General features: G+C 34.3%; 2 protein-coding genes across 3 annotated transcripts; both read left to right on the forward strand.

Annotated features, from left to right (window-relative positions):
• Window positions 1-597: 597 nt before the first annotated feature.
• LOC129886606 (calcium-dependent lipid-binding protein-like) lies at window positions 598-13,045 on the forward strand. 2 transcript variants are annotated; one of them, XM_055961369.1, is made up of 13 exons: window positions 605-684; window positions 769-914; window positions 1,035-1,170; window positions 1,948-2,049; window positions 2,915-2,965; window positions 7,346-7,466; window positions 8,491-8,612; window positions 8,721-8,819; window positions 10,799-10,879; window positions 10,966-11,051; window positions 11,670-11,895; window positions 12,000-12,167; window positions 12,485-13,045. In XM_055961369.1, exons 3-13 carry the CDS (start codon window positions 1,066-1,068, stop codon window positions 12,857-12,859), a joined length of 1,536 nt encoding a protein of 511 aa, XP_055817344.1. In that variant the 5' UTR covers window positions 605-684; window positions 769-914; window positions 1,035-1,065; the 3' UTR covers window positions 12,860-13,045. The 2 variants fall into 2 exon arrangements, with proteins under 2 accessions (XP_055817343.1, XP_055817344.1); XM_055961368.1 differs by having other exon boundaries at window positions 598-914.
• Window positions 13,046-17,302: 4,257 nt separating this feature from the next.
• On the forward strand, window positions 17,303-20,186 carry LOC129886607 (receptor-like serine/threonine-protein kinase At2g45590). Its single transcript, XM_055961370.1, has one exon. The coding sequence runs from the start codon at window positions 18,034-18,036 to the stop codon at window positions 20,080-20,082; it is 2,049 nt and encodes a 682-aa protein (XP_055817345.1). The 5' UTR covers window positions 17,303-18,033; the 3' UTR covers window positions 20,083-20,186.
• Window positions 20,187-22,609: the final 2,423 nt, after the last annotated feature.

The raw sequence follows: 22,609 nt of genomic DNA on the forward strand, positions 1-22,609 counted from the left end.
TTTAAACTGCTTATTTTAAGCTAAAAAAAAGTTGGGGTATCAGCTTATATACTGTTTTTGATAAGTTAATTTAAACAAACTGAATTATTTTTTGAGGCTTATTTTAAGTACAAAATAATTTTAAATTGATCAACCAAATACTCAAATAAATTAAAAACATCTTATAAGCAATTTATAGGCTAATTCGAACGGATCGTAGCCCCATACAAGGATCCAAAAAGACAAATGAATCTTTCAATCATTGAGGAGCACCACCTATGGATAAGTATCAAGCATTCAATTTGGTGACCCCAAAATATAGGGTCAACCTACAAAACCCAAAAGTAATATGTCCGTATTACTAAAAATATTTATTTTAAATTATTTATCAATTTATAACATTAAGATAAAATTAAATTATTTTTTTTCCATTTTTCATTTTGACCTTAAATTTTCAAAAATAAATTTAATTTTTAATAATTTGCATGATATATTAATTATAAAATATATAAAATGAATTATTATAGGGTGAAACTAAAATATAGTAATTTCATATGAGGCGTGTAAAAAAGGGAAGTGAATAAATAATATGGATTGAGAAACTAGTAAAACGGACGAAAAAAGAAAATCAAAAGGGTAGACAAATCTGAAAATTCATTGCAGAGAGAGAGAGAGAGAAAGCAAAGACTACCGTGAGGAGTAGGGGTAGGTGCTTAAAACGTTAAATCCTCATTAAAGCACACAATGAATTTAAGTTTGATACTATCTTTTTCTTCTTTAAACTGAAAGATTTTTTGGAGGAAAGGGATGCCAAGCAACACCAGTTTAGTGGCGACCCACTTCTGAAAAGGGTCAAAGAAACAAAGAGTGATCGTTTTCTTGTTGGAGAAGCGAAAAAGTTTCAGTTTTGTTGCATACCCAAATATTTTCTTGAGGTGGGGTTTGCTTGTTTTGGAATAACTTTTTGATTCTTGAAAACTTTCTAGTTAAGTTTTGTCTTCTTTGGGTTTTCTGTTTTTGGAATTGTTTTATATTTGAGGTCTCAATGTTATTAGGGAAATTGGGTTGAAGTGATCTGAAGTAGAAATGGGGTTGATTTCTGGGATTCTGTTGGGGATGATCTGCGGGATTGGTTTAATGGCAGTTTGGAAACATATGACGAGGCACAGGGGCAACAAGAGAATTGCTAAGGTATTCTTGTCATACTACAGATTGTAATGTTTTTCAAGTTTGTCATAACTACAATCTCTGCTCCATCTGGATCCAGTTCATTCCAATACTCAATAGTTTGTCTTTTAAGAAAAATTTTAGGGTTCTGTAACACTAGCATCTATAAATTTTCTGGCAAATAATGGACTTATGGTAAGTATCAACCCGATAATGAAAATTTTCCCTTTTAGAGGTTCTCTTTGACAATTTATTTATTATTATCAAGATGAAATTTTTTGTAGCCAGGTTGTTTCTCTTTGCCCTGTAGTGTACTTCATTGCGATTTATGAGTGAGGTAGCTAGTATTAGTTACAACTCTTAGTTTTTTACCAGAAGAGCAATTTTGGGAAGCACACTGAAAATGGTGATGATTTTTTGTGATTCTGTTATGCGACTTAAGTTAAAGTTTCTACTAATGATAGGTTTGTGAGTGCGTTACTTTAGAAGATGTATAGTGGAGTGTTTGTTAGTTTCTGCTATTGATGTGGATAGAGTGTTTCATGGTTGCTGCCTAAGTGATAGTATTTGGCTACTTGATGCTAGACTTTGTTCAGATGAGGTGGTAGCAGATATAGCTACCTGTGGTACTTGTCATAAGTAGTATAAAAACTGGGCAATGTTGTTGCTTTAATGCTAGTGCCAAGATTTACATCATGCTCATCATCATGTTTGCAAACAACAGTCAAATTTCTGATATGCGTTTCTACTTTCTGAAGGACTGGTATTCGTTTCTTTGTTATATTTTACATCTTTTTACAGGCAGTAGATGTGAAAGTAATGGGCGGCCTCAGCAGGGATGATCTAAAGAAAGTTTGTGGCGATAACTTTCCTGAATGGATATCATTCCCGGTTTTTGAACAGGTTGAATGGCTTTACTTGTTTCAGTTTCCCCCTTTTATTTCATTGACTCTTGTTCTTATGACACTTAGTTCATTATTTTTCCCTTTTGTTGCATTGACTCTTGTACTTATGCTACTTAGCTCATTTACTTTGCGATGGGTACTCAAGCTGAATTGTTCGCTGAAATGTGAATAATTTTGTTAACATCTTTGGAAGAAGAGCTCGAAGAATTAGTGCCCTCGTATATATATATATATATATATATATAAACCAAAAAATCTTCCTGTCTTTGAAGAGATGCATATTGTGCATATTGTTCAACTGGCTTTGTTAGCTTATCGTTATGATAGGAACAAAGATTCACATAATTCCTTCTTAAAGTTTAAAAGGCAACTTTCTTCACTGTGCGCTAGTTACAACTAATGTTTTTTTCTTGAGGAATGAAGTCACTGAAGATCAGTTTTACTTACAACAACATACCCGATGTAATCCATAATAAGTTGGGCATATGACTCAATATATTTAATCTTTATTTAATTAAAATATGTGATTTTGATCCCTTCATATAGGAGATATGTTACATTTAGACTATTTTTTAAAGTATATTACCCTCAAATATGGAGTAGCAATACAATCTAACATAGAAATGGGTAATTTAATGGTAGAACGATTAATAATTCAGGAAATTTATGATAATTTACAAGAAAGGGGATCAAAAGTGTGTTGATAAACAGTAATCTCCATATCTTATCAATGTCAATTGTGAATTTTAGTGGTTATGCATTTCTGGTGTTTTTGCAAACTTTTTCTCCACACAATTTAAAGAAATAAACTGATGTAGTGATCATGTCATTGTTAATTTGTCTCATTTTATATGTCATGGCAGGTCAAATGGTTGAACAAACAATTGAGCAAATTGTGGCCATTCATTGCCGAAGTAAGCTTTTTACTCATCTTTAGCTATCCTGATCAATTTTTGCTTTGTAAACTAGTTTTGGTGTAACTTAGTATAATAAAACTTTGTTTTTTGTTTCGGTAACTGATAAATCCCTGAGGGTTGGTGGCATACGGTTCAAAACTTGGTGGAAATGGACCCATCTCTCTACCATTCTCTACTTGAATACCAGATTTTTTTTTTGTCTATGGTAGGGTTCGAACTCGTGACGTGTGCCTCATATCACTTGCTAGGCTCTTGCCACTAGACCAAAGCCTTCAAGGGTTATAATCAAACTTTTTGGGGATAATTGGTTCACAACAAGCTACAGAGAGATTATAATACATGAATAATTATCACTGAATCACTAAAATTTTATATTTGTTGTGGAATTTAAAACATGGGTTTTCTTCATCAAAACTTTAAACATGGATTAAACTGATTGTTTTGTCAATATTGCTTAATTTATGCATCATTCATTCTTCACTTTGAAAAATTATGCTCGTATAGAAATCTTACTCAATAAAGGATGTCGGAGTAAATAACATTGCAATTCTTTGTGGCAAATGTAACTAAATTTGTGTTATTTATAGTTTTCTTTTTAATATTTCAAAACTTACATTGTGATACACCAAAACCAAGATTTAGCTCTAATAATCAGTACCAATGTATGAATATTAGTATTTAAACTCAAAATTATTAGAAATTCTTACTATATAATACGATCATGAGTTTTATTCCTATTATGAAAAGTTGATAAGTACGCCCAAGAAAAATATATATTAATACATTATTGCTATTAATACATTATTCTTATTACATCATTCTATCCCATATGAAATAATACATAACTATATAAATTATGTATTTCATAGTGATGATGGGAAGGCATACGGGCCACTCATTAGTAAGTTAATTAAGAGCTATCTTCAGCTATGCACCAACAACTTTTAAGCCAAGGGTCTTTCGGAAACAGTCTCTCTATCTCCATAAGGTAGTGGTAAGGTCTGCGTACATCCTACCCTCCCCAGACCCCACTTGTGGGATTTCACTGGGTATGTTGTTGTATATAAATTATGTATGCATCAGTTATGCAAGAAATGCAAATGGTAACTAAATGTTGTATCAGTAAAGTAGAATTTTATGGTGAAATAATTTTCTCCTATACGAGAAACCAGAACCCCAAAATTTCTTGTTTTCTTTTTAAATTAATATTATTCAATGTTTAAAAGGTGAGACACGAGCCTGGATTTTTTAAAATTTCCTATTCTATATAAAATAATAATAATAATAATAATAATAATAATAATAATAATAATAAAACAATTATAATTGGCACCTTCTCTCCCCTATAAACAGTATGGATAATTTTTTGGATTTTGTTAGCTCCCTAACTCTAGCATAGTAGGGTTTAAGGGGGTTTATCTTTTTAATTGCTTTACAGGTTTTTGCACAGTTAGCTTCATGTTAATTTCATGTTTGAAGCAACTTTATTTTTAGTTGTAACCATTGCATCTCCTTGATGCCTTTCTAATACAATTTAATTACTTCTCCATAAAAAGAAAAAAACAACTCATTATGAACTTACATTAGAAATTCAAGGAAACTAAATTGATTTAAAAGTTATTGAAAATTTGAACATAAGTATCTAAGCATACTACTAAAAGTAAAAATATATCTTTTTTATTACTGAGAAATCCTCGAGAGCCTAAAACTCCGTGTACCTCTGCCTATCTCCACTTAAATATTCCCTCCATACCATTTTATGTAATGGTGTTTGATTGAACACAAAGTTTAAATACATAAGAAAGACTTTTGGAACTTGTAGTTTAAGACAAACTATAAATATTTGTGTGGCTAGAAATTATCCCATTAAGGGTAAAACGAGAAGTTTAAAGTTAAATTGTTTCTAAATATAAAAATATATCCTTTTTCTGACAAACTAAAAAGGAAGTACGTCACATTAAATGGGACAAAAGAGTACTAAGCATCTAGTTTGTCACAAGGTCGAACCCGTGACATGTGCCTAACCCACTTATCACGTGTTGCACTCTTACCACTGAGATGAAGCCCCGGGCCATACAAAACTATAGAATATCACAAATACAAATTAAGTACAACGTCTTACCAACCTGAGCATTATACGGGAAAATCATCACAATTTACGAAAAATATGTTATCAAGCTATACATGTACCTTCTAGAAAGTAAATAAATCACGAAAGTTCTTTAATACTACTTTTCAATGATTATTCCTTTTAATATTAAATTTTAGCTTTAGGTCCAATCAAATTTCATATAAATTAAAAAACGACTGAAGTACGACTGACATTTTGCTGTTCCAACAAGTAATGGAATCAAGAAACAATTATTAGTTCTACGGGAAGTTAATGCTAGTTGATAGGTCCTTCAATCATCGTGTACACAAGAGTAATGCTTGAAGAGTATTAGTCGGATGTATTTTCTCGTCCTTCAATCATCGAGTACACATGAGTGATGCTTGAAGAGTATTAGTTAGATGTATTTACTCGTTAACACTTGTTAGTCAAACAAACTGGGTCCATCACCCGCCAACACAGAAGGATAACATTGTTATCAGACGGAAGAGAACTTTTTTGATATTTGGTGAGAAGAAAATATACCGCGGGGTGAGCTTGCTTTTGAACGTCAATTACTATTATTAGAGTCGTTAACTATTAGCATATCATATTTTACCTGTCTTATAGTCTATTACCAGGATCTTCTATGTATAGATTTCTCCCCACCAATCAAAAATAACTTATATTGTAATATTATTTTTTTTAACTTGGTAACTTATAACTTATATTATAATATTTGGAATGCTCAAAGAGTAAAGTTTTTTCCTGAATAAGGAATCAGCTTAGATAACCAGGAAATACTTAGAAGGCAGAACTCTGAACTAAGCCCAAAGGCTATAGGTCCCTTCCCAGTTCAAATTTTATGTTCGAAGCATGTTGGCATTTAATTTTAACCGGAAAGAGAAAACCCAGTTTAAAAGAAAAAGACTTGCTTCTCGAGACCAAGCATAAGTGACAACGTGAAGACCAACTATCTATTTGTGATAAAAGGTACCGATGAGGTTTACCGGTAAAACGTTCCCAATCGGAGAATATACAAGTTCTGGACTCCAATTTAGAGTTGCAAATGCTGAAATTTCATAATTAAGATCGAAAAAGAGTAAATGAGGAGTCAAAGATTAGCTTAGGAATTTTGATGGTGAAGGCTAATTAAGAAGTCATTTTGAGCAGTTTTGTTACTCCCTTTGTTTTGTTTTATGTCTTATTTTGATGAGGCACGAAATTTAAAAACACAAAAGAATTTTTTTGAATCTTATGATCTTAAACTAGGAAGGGGATCCTTGGAGTAGCTGGTAAAGTTGCTGCCATGTGACTAGGAGGTCACGGGTTCAAGCCTTGGAAACAGCCTCTAGCAGAAATGTAAGGTAAGCCTGCGTACAATAGACCCTTGTGGTCGGGTCCTTCCCCGGACTCTGCGCATAGCAGGAGCTTTAGTGCACCGGGCTGCCCTTATGATCTTAAACTAAAGATGTGTATAACATTACCAAAATTACCCTTTGAATCTTGTTGTCTTATACATGTCACATCATTCTTATAAAGGAATGTCATTTAGGGCAGACATTCTTTTTGAAACAGATAGAGGGAGTATTCTTCTTCTGAGCAGTGAAGCCTAAATTAGACAGTGTTGTACAAAATTTGCATAGAAACTGTTTGATGAGCCTCAGTCATTGATTTTCAATGTAATGACCAAACTGTCTCTTTAAGCGATTTTCAAACCTTTTGTCCTTTTAAGCACTGTATTTCTTAGTGTTCTACTTTTTCAATAAAAAATTGAACTTATTAATATAATAGCAAAGCACTAGACACATCTCATGCTGATATTGCCTAATTCATAACAAATTAAGGTTTCTTTCATGTACATGGACTTCTTACCAAGCCATATAAATGCCCTTTGAAGATTCTCCAATGCTTGGAAGCTGCTTTGTGAGAAACGATTCTGCCTTGAAGTTAAAATTCATTAGGAAGATAGGTTTAAAGCACAATAGAGACTGATGATTCTTTCCCCCCCGAAATTTGATACGACAGAACTTGTGCTTTCTGTATAGCTCTTAAGCCCACTGCTCTGTGCAATGGAATTTAGTTTATACTGTTATACATCTCATCATGCATGACAGTTATTCCGCACTGAGAATAGCACGGTAATGGTCATACTTTTCTATGGTTACACATGCATATCAAATGGAAAAATATCTCTAGTCTCATTGTTTGTGTGTGAACCATGTTTCTTTTCCAACTTCTGTATTGCGTCAGGCAAGATCCAACCTCTTGAATATGTCACTATGCAGGCAGGAGAGGCTATTATAAAAGAATCTGTTGAACCTCTTTTAGAAGATTATCGACCTTCTGGAATTACTTCATTGAAGTTTAGCAAATTATCATTGGGAACTGTGGCACCTAAAATAGAAGGTAGCAACATCAAAATATTATCCATATTAAAGTAATTTATAATTCATTTCAATGAAGTTAATTATCTCTTAGGCCTTGGAAACAGCCTCTGGCAGAAATGCAAGGTAAGGCTGCGTACAACAGACCCTTGTGGTCGGGCCCTTCCCCGGACCCTGCGCATAACGGGAGCTTAAGTGCACCGGGCTGCCCTTTTTTTTTGTATAACTGTTGATCAGCAAAAAGAGTAGTAAATTAGAACTCATGCTATCCAGCTCTTTTTCAATCAACCTGCATTTGGAAAGAAAAGGCAGTTTGCTTAGTAGGAGTTTCCACGCTGCTACTGGTTCTCCTCATTGTGCTAATTTTCTACTCTTGAGATTCATCTGAATCTTCATATCTATTAACGTGAATTAATTTCTGGTTTTGAATCTTCTGCAGTTCATCAATGATTCAATATTCATGCCAAAAGGTTTTAGTTGAATTAAGCCATATAGGATTTAGGTTTCCCATGATAGTCATCATGGTCATTTGAGCTTTCGTGCTGGTGTCAGTTTTGTGATTATTTAAGAAGACAAAGATGCAGTATGCGCTCATGTTCCGTTTGTTGTCTGAAAAGTCACTGGAATGATTATTTCTTATTTGTCCTATAATATTGTGAATACCTATTTATCAAAGAGATACTATGAATGCCTGAAAGGATAAGACAATCCGCTGGGTGCACTGAAAATCTAGTTAGTTGCATTTTTGCTAATATTGGTGTTATTGGGTTAATGTATTTGCGAAGTTTGATCTCTTTTTAGGGTATGCTGCTGTTTATAAGTGAAAAGAAGTAGGACCAAGTTTCATTTTTTTATAACTCCTAAACTTCTATATCTTATGGCTAAGAAAATATTCCTTGTAATACCTGCTTCATATTGCAGTTGATGCCAACAAAGAATCTGCCAAGAGTTTATCTTGTCATGGTTATTGTTACCCTCCTAGCAATAGTGTTGATAAATTGGTGGTCACATAACACTTTAGCATGTTTAATACTTAATTAATGCAGGTATTCGTGTTCAGAGCCTTAAAAAAGGTCAAATCACTATGGATATTGACCTCCGATGGGGTGGTGATCCCAATATTGTCTTAGGTGTTGAAGCTGCAATGGTTGCTTCTATACCCATTCAGGTGTGCGCCTAAGTACTTTCACCAGTTTATTTTGCTTGGACAATTCAATGTTGACTACTTGGTTATTTAGGAAGAGAGTTGCACTGACCATTGTCAAATTGGTTGCAGTTGAAAAATCTTCAAGTTTTCACTGTTATTCGTGTTATCTTCCAACTAACTGAGGAAATCCCTTGCATCTCGGCTGTTGTTGTAGCATTACTTTCTGAGGTATAGCTAAGTTCTATATGTCAATTTACTTTCCTCTATTCTTTTGTTTCATTTCTCCTTTGTGTTGTGGCCTTCTCCAATATTTTAGCTACCTTTGCCTCTCGTTATTCGTGTTATCTTCCGACTGACTGAGGAAATCCCTTGCATCTCAGCTGTTATTGTAGCATTACTTTCTGAAGTATAACTAACTGAGTTCTATATGTCAATTTGCTTTCCTGTAGTCGTTTGTTTCATTTTTCCTTTGTGTTGTAGCCTTCTCCAATATTTTAGCTTCCTTTGCCTCTTGTTTTCTCTAGGCTGACAGATCCTGGGATGATCCAAACCAAACCATCTAAAGATATCCTCCCATAATCTTGTGGCTAATTTGCAATGTATCAAATTATGGTCCACGTTTTCACCCCGCCTCTTTACAAAGAAAATATCAACTCATGAACAACCTTTTGTATCCTAAGATTCTTCGCCATAAAAGTCACCCTTCTAAACTCGCGAAGAAGTACACCTTCCTTCGACACCTTTGGAATCCATACCGAACTATGTAAAAAAACTAACCTCTGTCCTAACCAGAAGCTTCCTAACTCCCAACTCAAAACATTGGGTCTGGCTCACATTGCTTTTGAAGTAAATCTAGCAATCTTTGAAGCTCAGACATCTCTCAATCCTGGAAATTCCTCCTAAACCCCAAATCCCAAAAAGTCTTATCCACTTGTATCCCCCTAACTTACTGAACAGACACTTCCTTTTGGCAAGAGACTCAGTACAAAACCGGGAATTCATCCGTAAGCACCAAACCTCCGCACCACTTTTGCCCCCCAAAACTAACTCTACTCCCACCCCCAATCTTGAAAGCAATGTTATCATTAAAAACATTCCACCCCTTCATTATATTACTCTACACACCACACCTGAAAGGCATAGTGATCACGTTTGTTCCACAACCCCTTCCATTTCACCATATTTATCCACAGTCACCCCTCTCCAAAAAGATCCTCCCTCATTAAAAGCTTCCATTTCACAATATTCATATATATGGAACAATGTGTAATTGTTGATTGATACAAATAATATGGAGTAAGAGTTGCGATATCTGCCATGGAAAATTGTTTTCGTTCACTAGGAGGGAAGTAATTACTCTCTTTGATGGAAAATATTTAAATTGGATTTCACAATTCAAATTAACACACACAACATACCCAGTGTGACTGATGAATACTGGAAATGAGGAAATCATTTTCTGAAAAAAAAAGAATTCTTCCTACCAAACAACCCTTACTTTCTAGCAATTTTGTTTGACTAAAGGAATATAACGTGGATATATTACCTATCTATTTCGTGCTACTGAAGCACCCAACCCCAACCCCTTAGAATGAGTACCATGTTCTCACGGTCACTTTAAAATTACCATGCCCAAAGTGGCCAATTCAAACTATTAGGTAAAAATAATATAGGGCTAAATAGTCCTTCCACTACTAGGTAAAAATAGTACTCTTACCTTTTGCGCACAAGCTCCTTTAAACATGAGTTCTCAACTAAACTCATAAAAGCATTATTTTTCTTCAGAATTTGGTAATTTAAATTTAAATTGAAATATAAGGAATTTTTTTGGCATATATGCTCTCATGAGTTGGCCTCCATTTCTAGTATTGAACTGGAATGCTAAGTACTTGGTCTAAAGTTTAGACGTGTAAGGGAATGTCTTGCTTCCAAGGTCACATGAACATGCAAAATCTTCAGTGGTATCAGGAGGATTTAAGTATAGTCAGCATGATAAATCATCTTGGTTTACTTCTACATTCTTGTCCAATATGGTTTTAATCCTCCTTTTTTTTCATTATTTTGATGTTCCTTCTATTATATCTGATCTGCTACGTGGTTTTCTTTTGTTCATCGTTATTTGCTGATGACTATTCTGCCCTAAATTAGATTATTGATCCGAAGATGCTTATGTCCTGATAGATTTGATTCCATTTTTGTTCAATCAGCCCAAACCTAGAATTGACTATGTCTTGAAGGCGGTCGGTGGAAGTTTAACAGCTCTTCCTGGACTTTCAGATATGATTGATGTGAGTGTTAACATCTTCTCTAACAGTATTTCTTATTTCGAGTGTTTCCATTTTTGAATGATAATGCTTTTGTTTCTTATTGGAAGGACACTGTAAATACAATAGTGACAGATATGCTAGAATGGCCGCACAGAATCGTTGTTCCAATTGGAGGCATACCCATGGATACTAGGTATCTTCATTTCTACAAATATTCTAGTGACCAAGAACTTCACTTATTAGTTTCTTATCTTCTTAATCCTTGTAATGTGCTAATAGGAATAGTAGATTTTGGGTGCATCTACTTGAGGAATAACCTGTTTGAAATCAATTCATACTGCTGTTCCTTTCCCGTTTCAATGTGAATTCAGGTGTTTCTTTTGTTCAGATACATGTGAGAAAACAAAGATCAAGTGGCTTTTGGTAATTGAACACCGAAGTGCTGTGGTTTGTGATCCAGTAAAACATGTATATCTAAAATTTTGAGACTGTTTTAGGTAAAAGGTCTTGCAGTGGCTTATGATCGTCGCTGATTGTGTCAGTGTGTACCTGTTTCGTACTTATAAATGCTTGCTATTTACTTGGGTTTCACTCTTATCAAGCGGTTTCACATGGTGCAATGTATTTATTTGCTTCATTTTGCCTACTGCTATTATTTTTAAGCTCTATGTCAAGCGCTTCAGCAAATTTGTTGTTGGATGGGGAATATAAACACGAGGTCATTTACATGTCTGCAGATATAGTAGTAGTACTTTATCTTCTCTTCATGCTTATTTTTCATCATTTGTAACCAGTATTTCCCTCTATGCAGTGATTTGGAGCTTAAGCCACAAGGGAAGCTCATAGTAACTGTAGTCAAGGCTAATGGCTTGAAGAACCACGAAATGATTGGAAAATCCGATCCATATGCTGTTGTACATATACGCCCACTTTTCAAGGTTAAGACAAAAACCATTGACAACAACCTAAATCCTGTTTGGGATCAGACGTTTGAGTTAATTGCAGAAGACAAGGAGACCCAATCCCTATTTGTTGAGGTTTGATTTCAATTACCATCACATTTGTTCCTGTGCTCTGCTCTGTACATCTGCTGTTTTAAGTGGATTTGTGTGATAGTTGAGCTTCGTGTCATTTTGAGCAGGTCTTTGATAAAGACAATATTGGGCAAGACGAGCGAATGGGTGTCACAAAGTTGCGTCTCAGTGAGCTAGTAGCTGACACTGCCAAAGAAATTGAATTACGATTACTGCCAAAGTTTGATATGCTCAAAGTCAAAGATAAGAAGGATCGGGGAACTATCACAATAAAGGTACGACGGTGATTCAGATTCGTTTGTTGAGGTTTCGTTGTTGCTATGCGACTATCAATCAATCAATCAAACCTAAATCCTAAACTAGTCGGGGCAGATTACATGCATCCGATATATCAGCATTTTATAGCATGCATCATAGTTTGATTAGTTTTCAATTTACTGCAACCCTGATCCGTTTTGGGGTTTGGAACCGGCTACGCTATGCTGAACATTCTTTAATCATGTATGAAATTTTCGTAACTCATCTCTTTTAACAACCAGGGTAATAGGATGGTGGGCTGGCTTTTAAAGCTTGTTCATTGTGGTGCATGCAGGTGTTGTATCATGAGTTCAACAAGGAAGAGCAGTTAGCTGCTCTGGAGGCAGAGAAGGTGATCCTAGAAGAAAGGAAGAAGCTGAAAGCAGAAGGGGTTATCGGGAGCACAATGGATGCGGTTGGTTCAGGTGTCGGTATGTTGGGCAGTGGCATTGGGGCAGGTGTGGGGCTTGTTGGAACGGGGCTAGGTACCGGTGTAGGCATAGTTGGAAGTGGCTTTGGAGTTGTTGGCAGTGGCCTAAGCAAAGCTGGAAAATTTATGGGAAGGACATTCACTGGTGGACATTCCAGCAGTTCAAAGAAGAATGGTTCCTCAACTCCAGTAAACTCTGTTCAAGAAAATGGTGGTGCAAAGCCACTCAAAAGTGAATAGTTATGTGAACTACAACTCAAGCTTTTTTTTCATTTCTTAAGAACCTGTTTGAATAATGGAAATTAAGTTGGTGTTGATAGAATGGTGATAAATTATGCCCATTTGTGAATTTGTTTATGGTGTTTGGTCCTGCTGAATTGTAAGTACATCTTAAGTTGATAAATTATTTTCATGAAAAATTATGTCTATATGTCATATTTATTTGTTTTCTTTGCTAGAATTGAACTAGGTATGTCAGAAAATTGTCAGACAAAGGTTTCAGCTTTCTCGTGGACTCATTATTCTCATCGTGACCTTAGTAAAAAAAAAGTGTTGCCATGGGAGATTGAATCTATACAATAATATACCCAGTGTGATCCAATATGATGTCAAAAAAGATATATACGAATTTATCCTTATTTTGTTCGAAATAAGTAATTATTTTAGACAGACCTTCAAACATTTTTAAAAGAAAAACACAATAGTGAAGAAGCAATCTCCCATTGAATCCAACTAAAATTTATTTTATAGATAGAAAGCTTAGGAGTTGAACAAATAAATGATTTTTTTTATAAAAGCACGTAGAAAAATGATGTACCTTTTTATAAAGAGACTTATTATGCGTCTCGAAAAAAACAAGTGGATTCTCTACATCAGACAAAGCGTGCTTAATGCTGATTACTGTATGATTTAGAAATGAGAATTGCAATTTATAATTCTTGTATATATTTAAATTTTTTAAATATCAAATTAATTTATTTTTTTTAATTTAATGATTTCCTTAATACTACTATATTTCATTTTCTTATTGATTTTAATACGCTTCACTTGAACCAAGAGCTTATCGGATACATTCTTCCTACTATCATAATATAGGAATAAAATTTCGTCCATATTATTCTTTTTAGATTTTATTTGTGAGGTTACATTCAATATATCATCGTTATATTTTTAAAAATCAAGTAAATTGGACAACTATTTCAAGAGGGAAACAATAAAATATAATATGCAAAAAAGGGCCAAGACACCATTGGGCTATGGTGCTGTGTCAGTAGACTATAAAGTCAAAGACGACATTCATAACCTTAGCTACCTTCCAACCACAAAAACAAATATAGGATACAAAACAACAAAGGACTTGCTTATGATTCCTTCGTATAATATAAGCTTTTTATGGTAGGCCATTTGCACATTGATTGGTGTTATTTGAAAATATTTTAAGTTAAATGTTAAAAATTTGAAAATAAAGTCGTGCTTGGAATTTGGACATGAAAATTAAATACAATTGAAATTTTATGATTAAAAAATTCAAGAAGTTTCTACAATTTATTTTTTCATATTTGATAATGATTGAAATTGAAATAATGCTCTAGTTTGATAAACAAAATTTATTTGATATCTGTCATTTTACAACATATTTCTTTTTTAGATATCTGTTCCTTAATTTTGTATGAGACATGTGGGGTTTGAAGAAGAGAAAATCACAGAGAAGAATGAAAAGAAATAAGATAATACACCCGTTTAGACTATACTTGCACTACGACAACAAAAAAATATTTAGCAATAATTGACTAAATTACATCAAGAATCATTAAAAATTTTAACGATATTTATATAGATCTGTTAAATTAGTAGGCTAAATAACAACACAACATATGTATTTGACCTTTTTAAAAAGTACTACAGTAACTAAGCGTGTAAACTAAGAATGAAAGTACAAATTGGGTCAACCTCTTTTTCATGCTTTGGTAAACTCTGCTAGTACCTTTTTTCCCCCTTTGTTCTACAGTAACTAATTAAAAAGCATTAAACTAACAAAAGAGAGAATAAAAAAGAAGCTAATACTAATAAATTAATAATTTCTGATAATTAATATTAAAGAATGATAAAACTCTCATATTGATGGTTTAATGAAATGAATGAACTTTTTATAAGACTCGAACAATGCTTCTTTTTTTGAAGTTTAAGCTAGTTTTTGAGCGTGAGTTAAGCACGAGGCTTAATTTAACAATTAATAATTTGATAGTCCACTTTAATTTTTAAAATTTTATAAATGGAAGGGGAATAAATGATGTTTACACTTTGCTTACACAGCTAACCTTCATTTGGTTTTCAACTTGCTTTCTAAGTAGCTCCTTCATTTTTGCTTTCCCTTTTTTTCCCTCTAATTAATTCCTTTTGGTTCTTTATGTGGGGTAGGAAGAGAAAAATCTATAATTAAATTGACTATATATTTACTTATTTATTGTTAAAGAATGACAAAAATTCATATTGGTGGATAATAAGACGAGTGATATGACAATCCTTTTTCTTTTGAGCTATTTTTTGAATGTAAGTTAGATCCAAGACTTAATTTTATATATATATTTATATCTTTCTTTTTGTAATGTTAAAAACAGAGTATAATATATGCTTATTCAAGTATGTAATATATGAGTTTTCTATAAGGAACCTACAGGCAGGGGCGGACGTACATGGTGTCCAGGGGGTTCATTCGAACCCCCTTCGTTAAAAAATTACACTATATATAAGATAATTTTTTTAATTTATGAGTATATATTTAACATTGAACTCCCTAAGCATAAGTTAAGGGAATAACTCAATGGCAAAGGGGTTCAATATTTTGCCTTAGCTTGTCTTAGCTCACGGGTTCGAATCCGAACTAGCACATTTTTTTTCTCTAGATTTTAGGTAATAAAATGCTGAACCCCCTTCATAAAATTCCTGGTTCCGCCACTGCCTACAGGACAACAAATGTTCAAATATTGTAAAGGCAAATAAAATTAAATTTTTTTTTGCTTTACTGATTATTGTTTCCATTAGTAATCGTAAAATATTATGATTTATGAATGCTTGTATTAACGTTTATAAACCAAAACAACAAAATAAAAAGGGTACAAATAATACTAATAAAAAGAAAAACTGAGAAACGACAAGATGTTCCTTAGCTGTTTGGACCATTTCGATTGTTTGTATCTTTTCTTGTTTTCTTGGTTGAAGGTCACGTTTAGTTATGGGTAATGTCTCATCTTCATTAATAACCTGTCATTAAAAGACAAAAATTTGTTTATTTTTTACAAAGGCCAAAGAGGACTTTAGAACATGCAAATAATTGAAAATTACAGTAAGTATTGACTAAAATTGTAAGTTGACTATCAATTTTGCGGGGATTTTTTTCTCCCCTCAAGTCTCAATTATAGAGTGAAGTGCTTTTCGTGGATTTTATTTAGGGATAATTTTAGATATATATAATAAATTAATTAATTTATAATAAATATAGTCATATTTTATTTATATAAAAAATAATTAAAATTATAGAAAATAAATTTCAAAGGAGAATTCTTTTTATTGGTCATTGTTTTATTTTCTAGTGATCAATTTCAGCAGATCAAAAGTCATGAAAAATATATATTGACTATACAATATAGATTACTTATATATGAGCTATACATTAAATATATATTATGATACACTCAAAAACTGGCTATACATGAAATATACACTGACTATACATGTTATATAGTGAATGATCACTTTTTTAATAATTACTTTTGTCGAATGATCATATGACGTAATTATCCCCTTTATATACTTTAGAAGTTTCACGACCTCACGTAATTTCGATCTATTTATGATAAGTTGTATTTTTGATATATTCTTTTCAAAATTATATAAAAGAACGAAATATATATTTTTAGAAACACCAATGTTTGAAATATTTTCTTATTTAAAAAAGAAAAATAACTTATTTTTAAGCAGCTAATAAGCTGTTGCTTTAAATAAATTAAGTCAAACAGACTCAATTATTTTTTTAAAAATTAAGCTTATGCCCCATAAAAACAAAATAATTATAGACAAATACCCTTTTACATCACTCAATTATGTAGGGTGAGCAAGCGTTGACGTTAGCATGACATCAGCGCGCGAATTTAAAAATAATTAAATGGGTACAAAAATAATTAGTTTTGGCCGAATGGGTATTTGAAAGAATTGTTTTGGGGTGGGGTATGAAGTGGTAGATAGTTTGTTTAAAAGATTCATTTTGTGTAGTTTTTTCATTATTTTTTAAGCTTATTTTAAGTATAAAATGATTTTAAGTTGGTCAATCAACACTAAAAAAAAAAATAGTTTATAAGCCAATTCAAACGGGCTTTTAGTGTTGGAATGTATCAAATAAAATTCTCAAAATTGTACCTAATTAAATGATGACACATAATATAGGATAAGTGAGTAATTATTACCTTTAATTTCCATCCCAATTTGGTTGTCCAATTTTTATTTTTTATTTTAAAAAAGAAAAGTGAGAAAAAAGAGGATTGAAGAACCTGAGACTTATGTCACGGGCCCCGTGACTTTAGTTTTTGACTCAGCCAAAAAGTAAAACAGATCTATTTTTTTTTTGTGTTTCACCGAGTAGCATACGTAGTAGACACAGAGACTAAAAAGAGATGAGAAGATAAAGACTACACACAGTCACACAGTGCTCCTCACATTACACTCCAACACTCTTTCTTCTTTGTTCCTTCTTCTCCCATTAGTCCTTTTCCTTTCTCTCTTCCTTAAAACAAATCTCTCTCTTTCCCCATCACTACACTCCATAAACACACACCAGTCCTCATTTCTTGTTTTTCTTCTTCCCAAGCCAAGTCCTTTTCATTCATATAACAAACAAATCTCTCTGCAAATATGGATCTCTAACTTAATTCCAAGATCCCCCCTTTTCTTTCATCACCATCACAAATCTCTCTGCTTATTAAAATATGTATCTTTACTACTCGACCCTTTTATTCCTCAAGAAAATGCATACACTATTCTCTCTGCACATGCCATTCTTCTTATTGCATCAACATTGACAAATCTCTGCAAAAATTACATCTTTAACTGTTTCAACGGTCACCCACAATAGTTTTTATCACCATTCTTCTTCTTCTTTCAACAATATAACACTTCCAAGATTACCCCTTGCTTCCCTTAAGAAATGCACACAGTCAATCAGTAGATTCCATAACCCCACCAGTCTCTATTCCTCACAAATCTCTGTAATATTCATCCTTTAAACTCTTCCAACATTACCCCTGACAGTCACATAGTGGACTCCACACTCCCACCAGTAACCATTGTTGTTTGTCACTTGTTCTCCTTTTCCTGCAAATATGCATGGTTAACTCTTCCAAGATTACACCTTTACTCAAGAAATGCCTCCAGAAAACCCATTCTCACCTCCCCTAACACCCCTTCCTGTCTTTCCCACCACCTACCTCCCACCCCCACCACCCTCTTCCCACCATCACCATTCTCACTCTCCTCTCATCCCACCCTTCATTGCTGCTTCTTTTGCCTTGACTTTCTTCATTGTTGCTGCCATCATTTACCGCAAAGTGTCACGCAACAGGACTGTTCCTGCAGATCTGAAGTCACCTCCACCACCCCACAAGTTCACCTACTCTGTCCTCCGCCGTGCTACTGGGTCATTTACAGCTTCTAATCGTCTTGGCCAAGGTGGATTCGGGTCTGTTTACAAAGGTGTCCTTCCATCTGGACAGGAGGTAGCCGTGAAGCTCATGGATGCTTCGGGCTCCCTCCAAGGCGAGAGGGAGTTTCATAATGAACTCACTCTCGCTTCGAGGATAGACACTACGTCTTGCCATCACGTAGTGCCTATCCTCGGGTTCTCGTCCGATGAACATAGTTATAAACACCACTGTTCTAGTCGGAGGAGAAGATTAGTTCTGGTATATGAGTATATGCATAATGGGAGCCTCCAAGATGCTTTGTTAGATCGAAAATGTCCCGAGTTAATGCAATGGAGAAAGAGATTTGATATTATAAGTTCCATTGCAAAGGGTGTTGAGTATCTTCATTATTCGTGTGATCCTCCTATAGTACATGGAGATATCAAGCCGTCTAATATATTGTTGGATTACCATTTTGATGCAAAAATAGCTGACTTTGGCCTAGCACAGTCTTTGACTAAAGATGATCAAGTTGTTGAGTCTTTCATTGAAGATGAGGAAAGAGTTGAAAAGGGGGCAAAAGGAGATGTTTTTGAGAATGTGGAGGAAAATGGGTCGATTCTTGAAGGAAATGACAGTGTGGTCACAGATGAGGTTGTGATCAATGTGGATCAGTTGCCGGAGAGTTGTTGTGTGAGGGTGTTGGATGGGGAAGCGGGAGTGGTGTCACCTGAGGTGGGAGTTCCATCAGAGGGGATGGAAAAGACTAGTGTTTCCGAGGTTTTTTTTGACGCGGCTAGTGTGGATAGTGGAATTTCGAAAGGGATTGGGAGGGGAACTAGTCAATCAGGCAGAGATTGGTGGTGGAAACAGGACAATGTGAATGGTGGATCAGATTCTGGAAGGATCAAGGACTATGTGATGGAATGGATTGGTAGTGAAATCAGAAAAGAGAGGCCTAAGAAGGATTGGATCGCGACCACGAGTGCAGCAGAAGACATTGCCAAAGGGGGGCAACAGAAGCAAAGAAAGAAACTTGAATGGTGGGCATCTTTGGATGAGGAGAGAATGAGGAGAGAAAAGAAGAATAGGAAGCCAAGAGAATGGTGGAAGGAAGAGTTCTGTGAGGAGTTGGCCAAGAAAAAGAAGAAAAGGGATCTCAAAAGTGGAGAAATGTGGTGGCAAAGGGATGAAGAGGTAGCGCCTGAAAGAAAGAGGAGCAAAAGCAAGGGAAGTAGGAGCAGCATTGATTGGTGGCTCGACAGTTTCAGTGGCGAGTTTCGGATTGGAAGACGAAGTAGTCAAGATTTTGCCAGTGGAGATATTCCCAAGAGTGGTGGTGTGAGTAGTACCCCTAGTATGAGAGGAACAGTTTGTTATATCGCTCCAGAGTATGGCGGTGGAGGTCAGCTCTCAGAGAAATGCGATGTGTACAGTTTTGGCGTTTTGTTATTGGTTTTGGTCTCAGGGAGAAGGCCACTCCAAGTTACAGCTTCTCCAATGTCAGAATTTGAGAGGGCTAATCTGGTTTCATGGGCTAGGCAGCTTGCTCATTCAGGCAAGCTTTTGGATCTTGTTGATCCCAATATTCAACTACTGGATAGAGAACAAGCATTGCTTTGCATCACAATTGCACTACTCTGTTTACAGAGATCACCTAACAAGCGCCCTACAATGAAAGAGATTGTTGGGATGCTTTGTGGTGACTCTGAGCCACCCCACTTGCCGTTTGAGTTTTCCCCTTCACCACCCTCCAGTTTCCCTTTCAAGTCACGGAAAAAGGCCCGGTGAGTTCATGAGTGCTCGATTTACCATTTCACTGTTCATTGTAATCTTCATGTATTATTGTGTAGAAATTGTTAGAAGAAAAGCATAATGTCATAATTTTCGTATCAGCTTTTTCTATTGCATAATCATCTCTATATTTCCTGCGCTTTGCAATTCTTTTGTGTTATGATGATGAGTACATTAGTTCTCTTTGGCTTTTGCTCCCACAATTTGCTGAATTGAAGGAATCCCAGGCTAAAAGTATCTGATATGACTCTTTGCTTCCACTTTCTAAAAGGTGAGTCCACCAGTAATTATAAAATTCAGTGCCATTGAACTATAAGGAGCTTGCTTTATTGCTTTCACAACTTACTTTTTTGGGTCCCAGAAGATATTTGACTGTTTCTGGTCTGTTGCCTTAAAAAAGTAGGATGAGTTTGTTTATAGTTTACTTATTCATTACAGATTAAACCCTCTTATCTCATTGTCCCAAGGGCAATTACAAAGGATTACATGAAATTCATTAAACCTTTATTAGTTGCTACGTTTTCTTCATTGTCATTTTTTTCGTTTTCATACCTACTTTAATTTGTTGCACTCGATCTGAGAGTCCTCCAGATACAGTCTTTCTACCCTCCCTAGACTCCACTTGTGTGATTTCATTAGGTATGCTGTTGTTGAATTCACTAATAATGTATTATCTAAGTAATCTCTGTGACCCTATACAATGCACTAGTATAAATATGTACTTATAACTGTTCATACTGCAAAATAAATGATATGCTTTGGGACATTAGAGAGAAAAGCAACAAGACGAGAGGTTAACAATACGTCCCTTGATAAGACACCAAAATGGTTTCACATTTTTTGCATTCACGAGGGACTAACGTCAATTGTCAATTACTGTAAATAGTTAGTGAAAGTTTAACAGTATTGTCAAAGATGAGGAGGAGCTGAGTACTATTCAGTACCACGGAATTTTGTTATCCTTGCAACCTACATCGTCATAATTACGTCCCTTGATATGTATAATGAAGTACATAAGCATCGTTTTGATGATAGAGTCATGGAGATCATTTGTATTGGACATACTTTAATAGCCAGCGTATCATCATGAGTATAATATCTCTGCTAAATATATCTCCTTGTGCAGATAACTCACTGTTCATATCTCTAGCTAAATGTAGCAGAATTCTTTTGTGTGAACCCTTAGATATTCTTTTTCGTTTATCATGTTACTTCGGTTTGATTTAAGACTGAATTAGTTCTTCATCACGCTTGAAGTTGACATATGATAAACTTGAAAAGCACAGATGTAGACTTTGTGATGTTAGTTATATCTGTATTTTTGTTTTCATCACATAATATTTGTATTGTTCATCAACAATTTGGATAAGATATTTTACTTTAGAGGTCACTGAAAGTTGTCTTGTTGTCAAAGAGGAGCAACTCCAGTTTAGTTCTAACACATGTCCCTCAAAAAAGCCTTTGACCCACAAGTGCCTTATGATAAACCAGACAAGACACATTGGTTGTCTTAGCAAATCATCATGATTTTGAGTTTATCCTCTCCACATCATTAGCCCTCTGGATTCATCATTTGAAATGTTGTGTCATCTAGATATTTACGTGTATTGGACTTTTCTGATGTAACCGAAAATACGTATAAAAAAATTATATATCGATCCCAACTAATTTTTATTGATTGATTTACTAATGGTCAAGGTGGTCACCATTTGAATTGTCTCACGTTCAAATCTCAATGGTCTTAAAATCCAAGTTGTCAAGCAATGCCATTGCCAGGTGTTAAGGATTGTAGAGAGAGAGATTCATTTATTGGGATTTGGGGGTTGATTTCTTTGCCTCATACTTGAAATTGAAGGTGGTCAATTTTATTTGGTTGTATAGTATTGGCATGACTTGTACGTAAATAGATTTATTGTGTGTGTTCGGATCATCTTATATGCATCTCAACTAATAATAACTAACGAATTTAATATAATTTCACAAACTCTAGGAGTATATGAATCTCAACTAGTGCACTAATTACATGCTATCTTTTCACTAGCATACTTCACTCTTAACAAAATATAGACAATGAAATAAATAAAAATAATAATTTGAAATGTAATGCCTTATATCGATGGAACTCCTTTGTGCTTCGTCGATTATTAGACCATACTTATCGATACAGGGTGGAGTCAGAGTTTTTCATTAAGGAAATCAAAATATAAAAAAGTAAAACACATTAATTAATCAAAAAGAGTTTGATATTTATCATATATACAAAAAATATATATATATCCATCGAAGAGGATTTCGATAAACGCCTGACCCCAAGCTACCTTCACCCTTGTATCAACGCATTAAAAAACTAGATATTTTCCTTGTGCCACGTCAATCCTCCCAAGAAAAAATAAGTGGAGTATTTCTTTTTGGTTCAAAGAAAAAGACTATTTTAAAATTCAATGTTCAAGATCCTACATTAATGTAAATAATTTTTTTTATATTATCAGTCAGTCGAATGATATTTTTAGTTGAACCTCTATAA

This window comes from Solanum dulcamara, chromosome 4 (genome assembly GCF_947179165.1).
Source record: "Solanum dulcamara chromosome 4, daSolDulc1.2, whole genome shotgun sequence".
In the NCBI taxonomy this organism is placed as follows: Eukaryota; Viridiplantae; Streptophyta; class Magnoliopsida; order Solanales; family Solanaceae; genus Solanum; species Solanum dulcamara.

Excerpts from the sequence above, each read along its gene's own strand:
- LOC129886606 (XM_055961368.1), top strand. The coding sequence starts at position 1,066 with ATGGGGTTGATTTCTGGGATTCTGTTGGGGATGATCTGCGGGATTGGT. Across the intron at positions 7,467-8,490 it reads TGTGGCACCTAAAATAGAAG|GTATTCGTGTTCAGAGCCTT; the intron begins GTAGCAACATCA and ends TAATTAATGCAG. Across the intron at positions 8,613-8,720 it reads TTGCTTCTATACCCATTCAG|TTGAAAAATCTTCAAGTTTT; the intron begins GTGTGCGCCTAA and ends AATTGGTTGCAG.
- LOC129886607 (XM_055961370.1), top strand. The coding sequence starts at position 18,034 with ATGCCTCCAGAAAACCCATTCTCACCTCCCCTAACACCCCTTCCTGTC.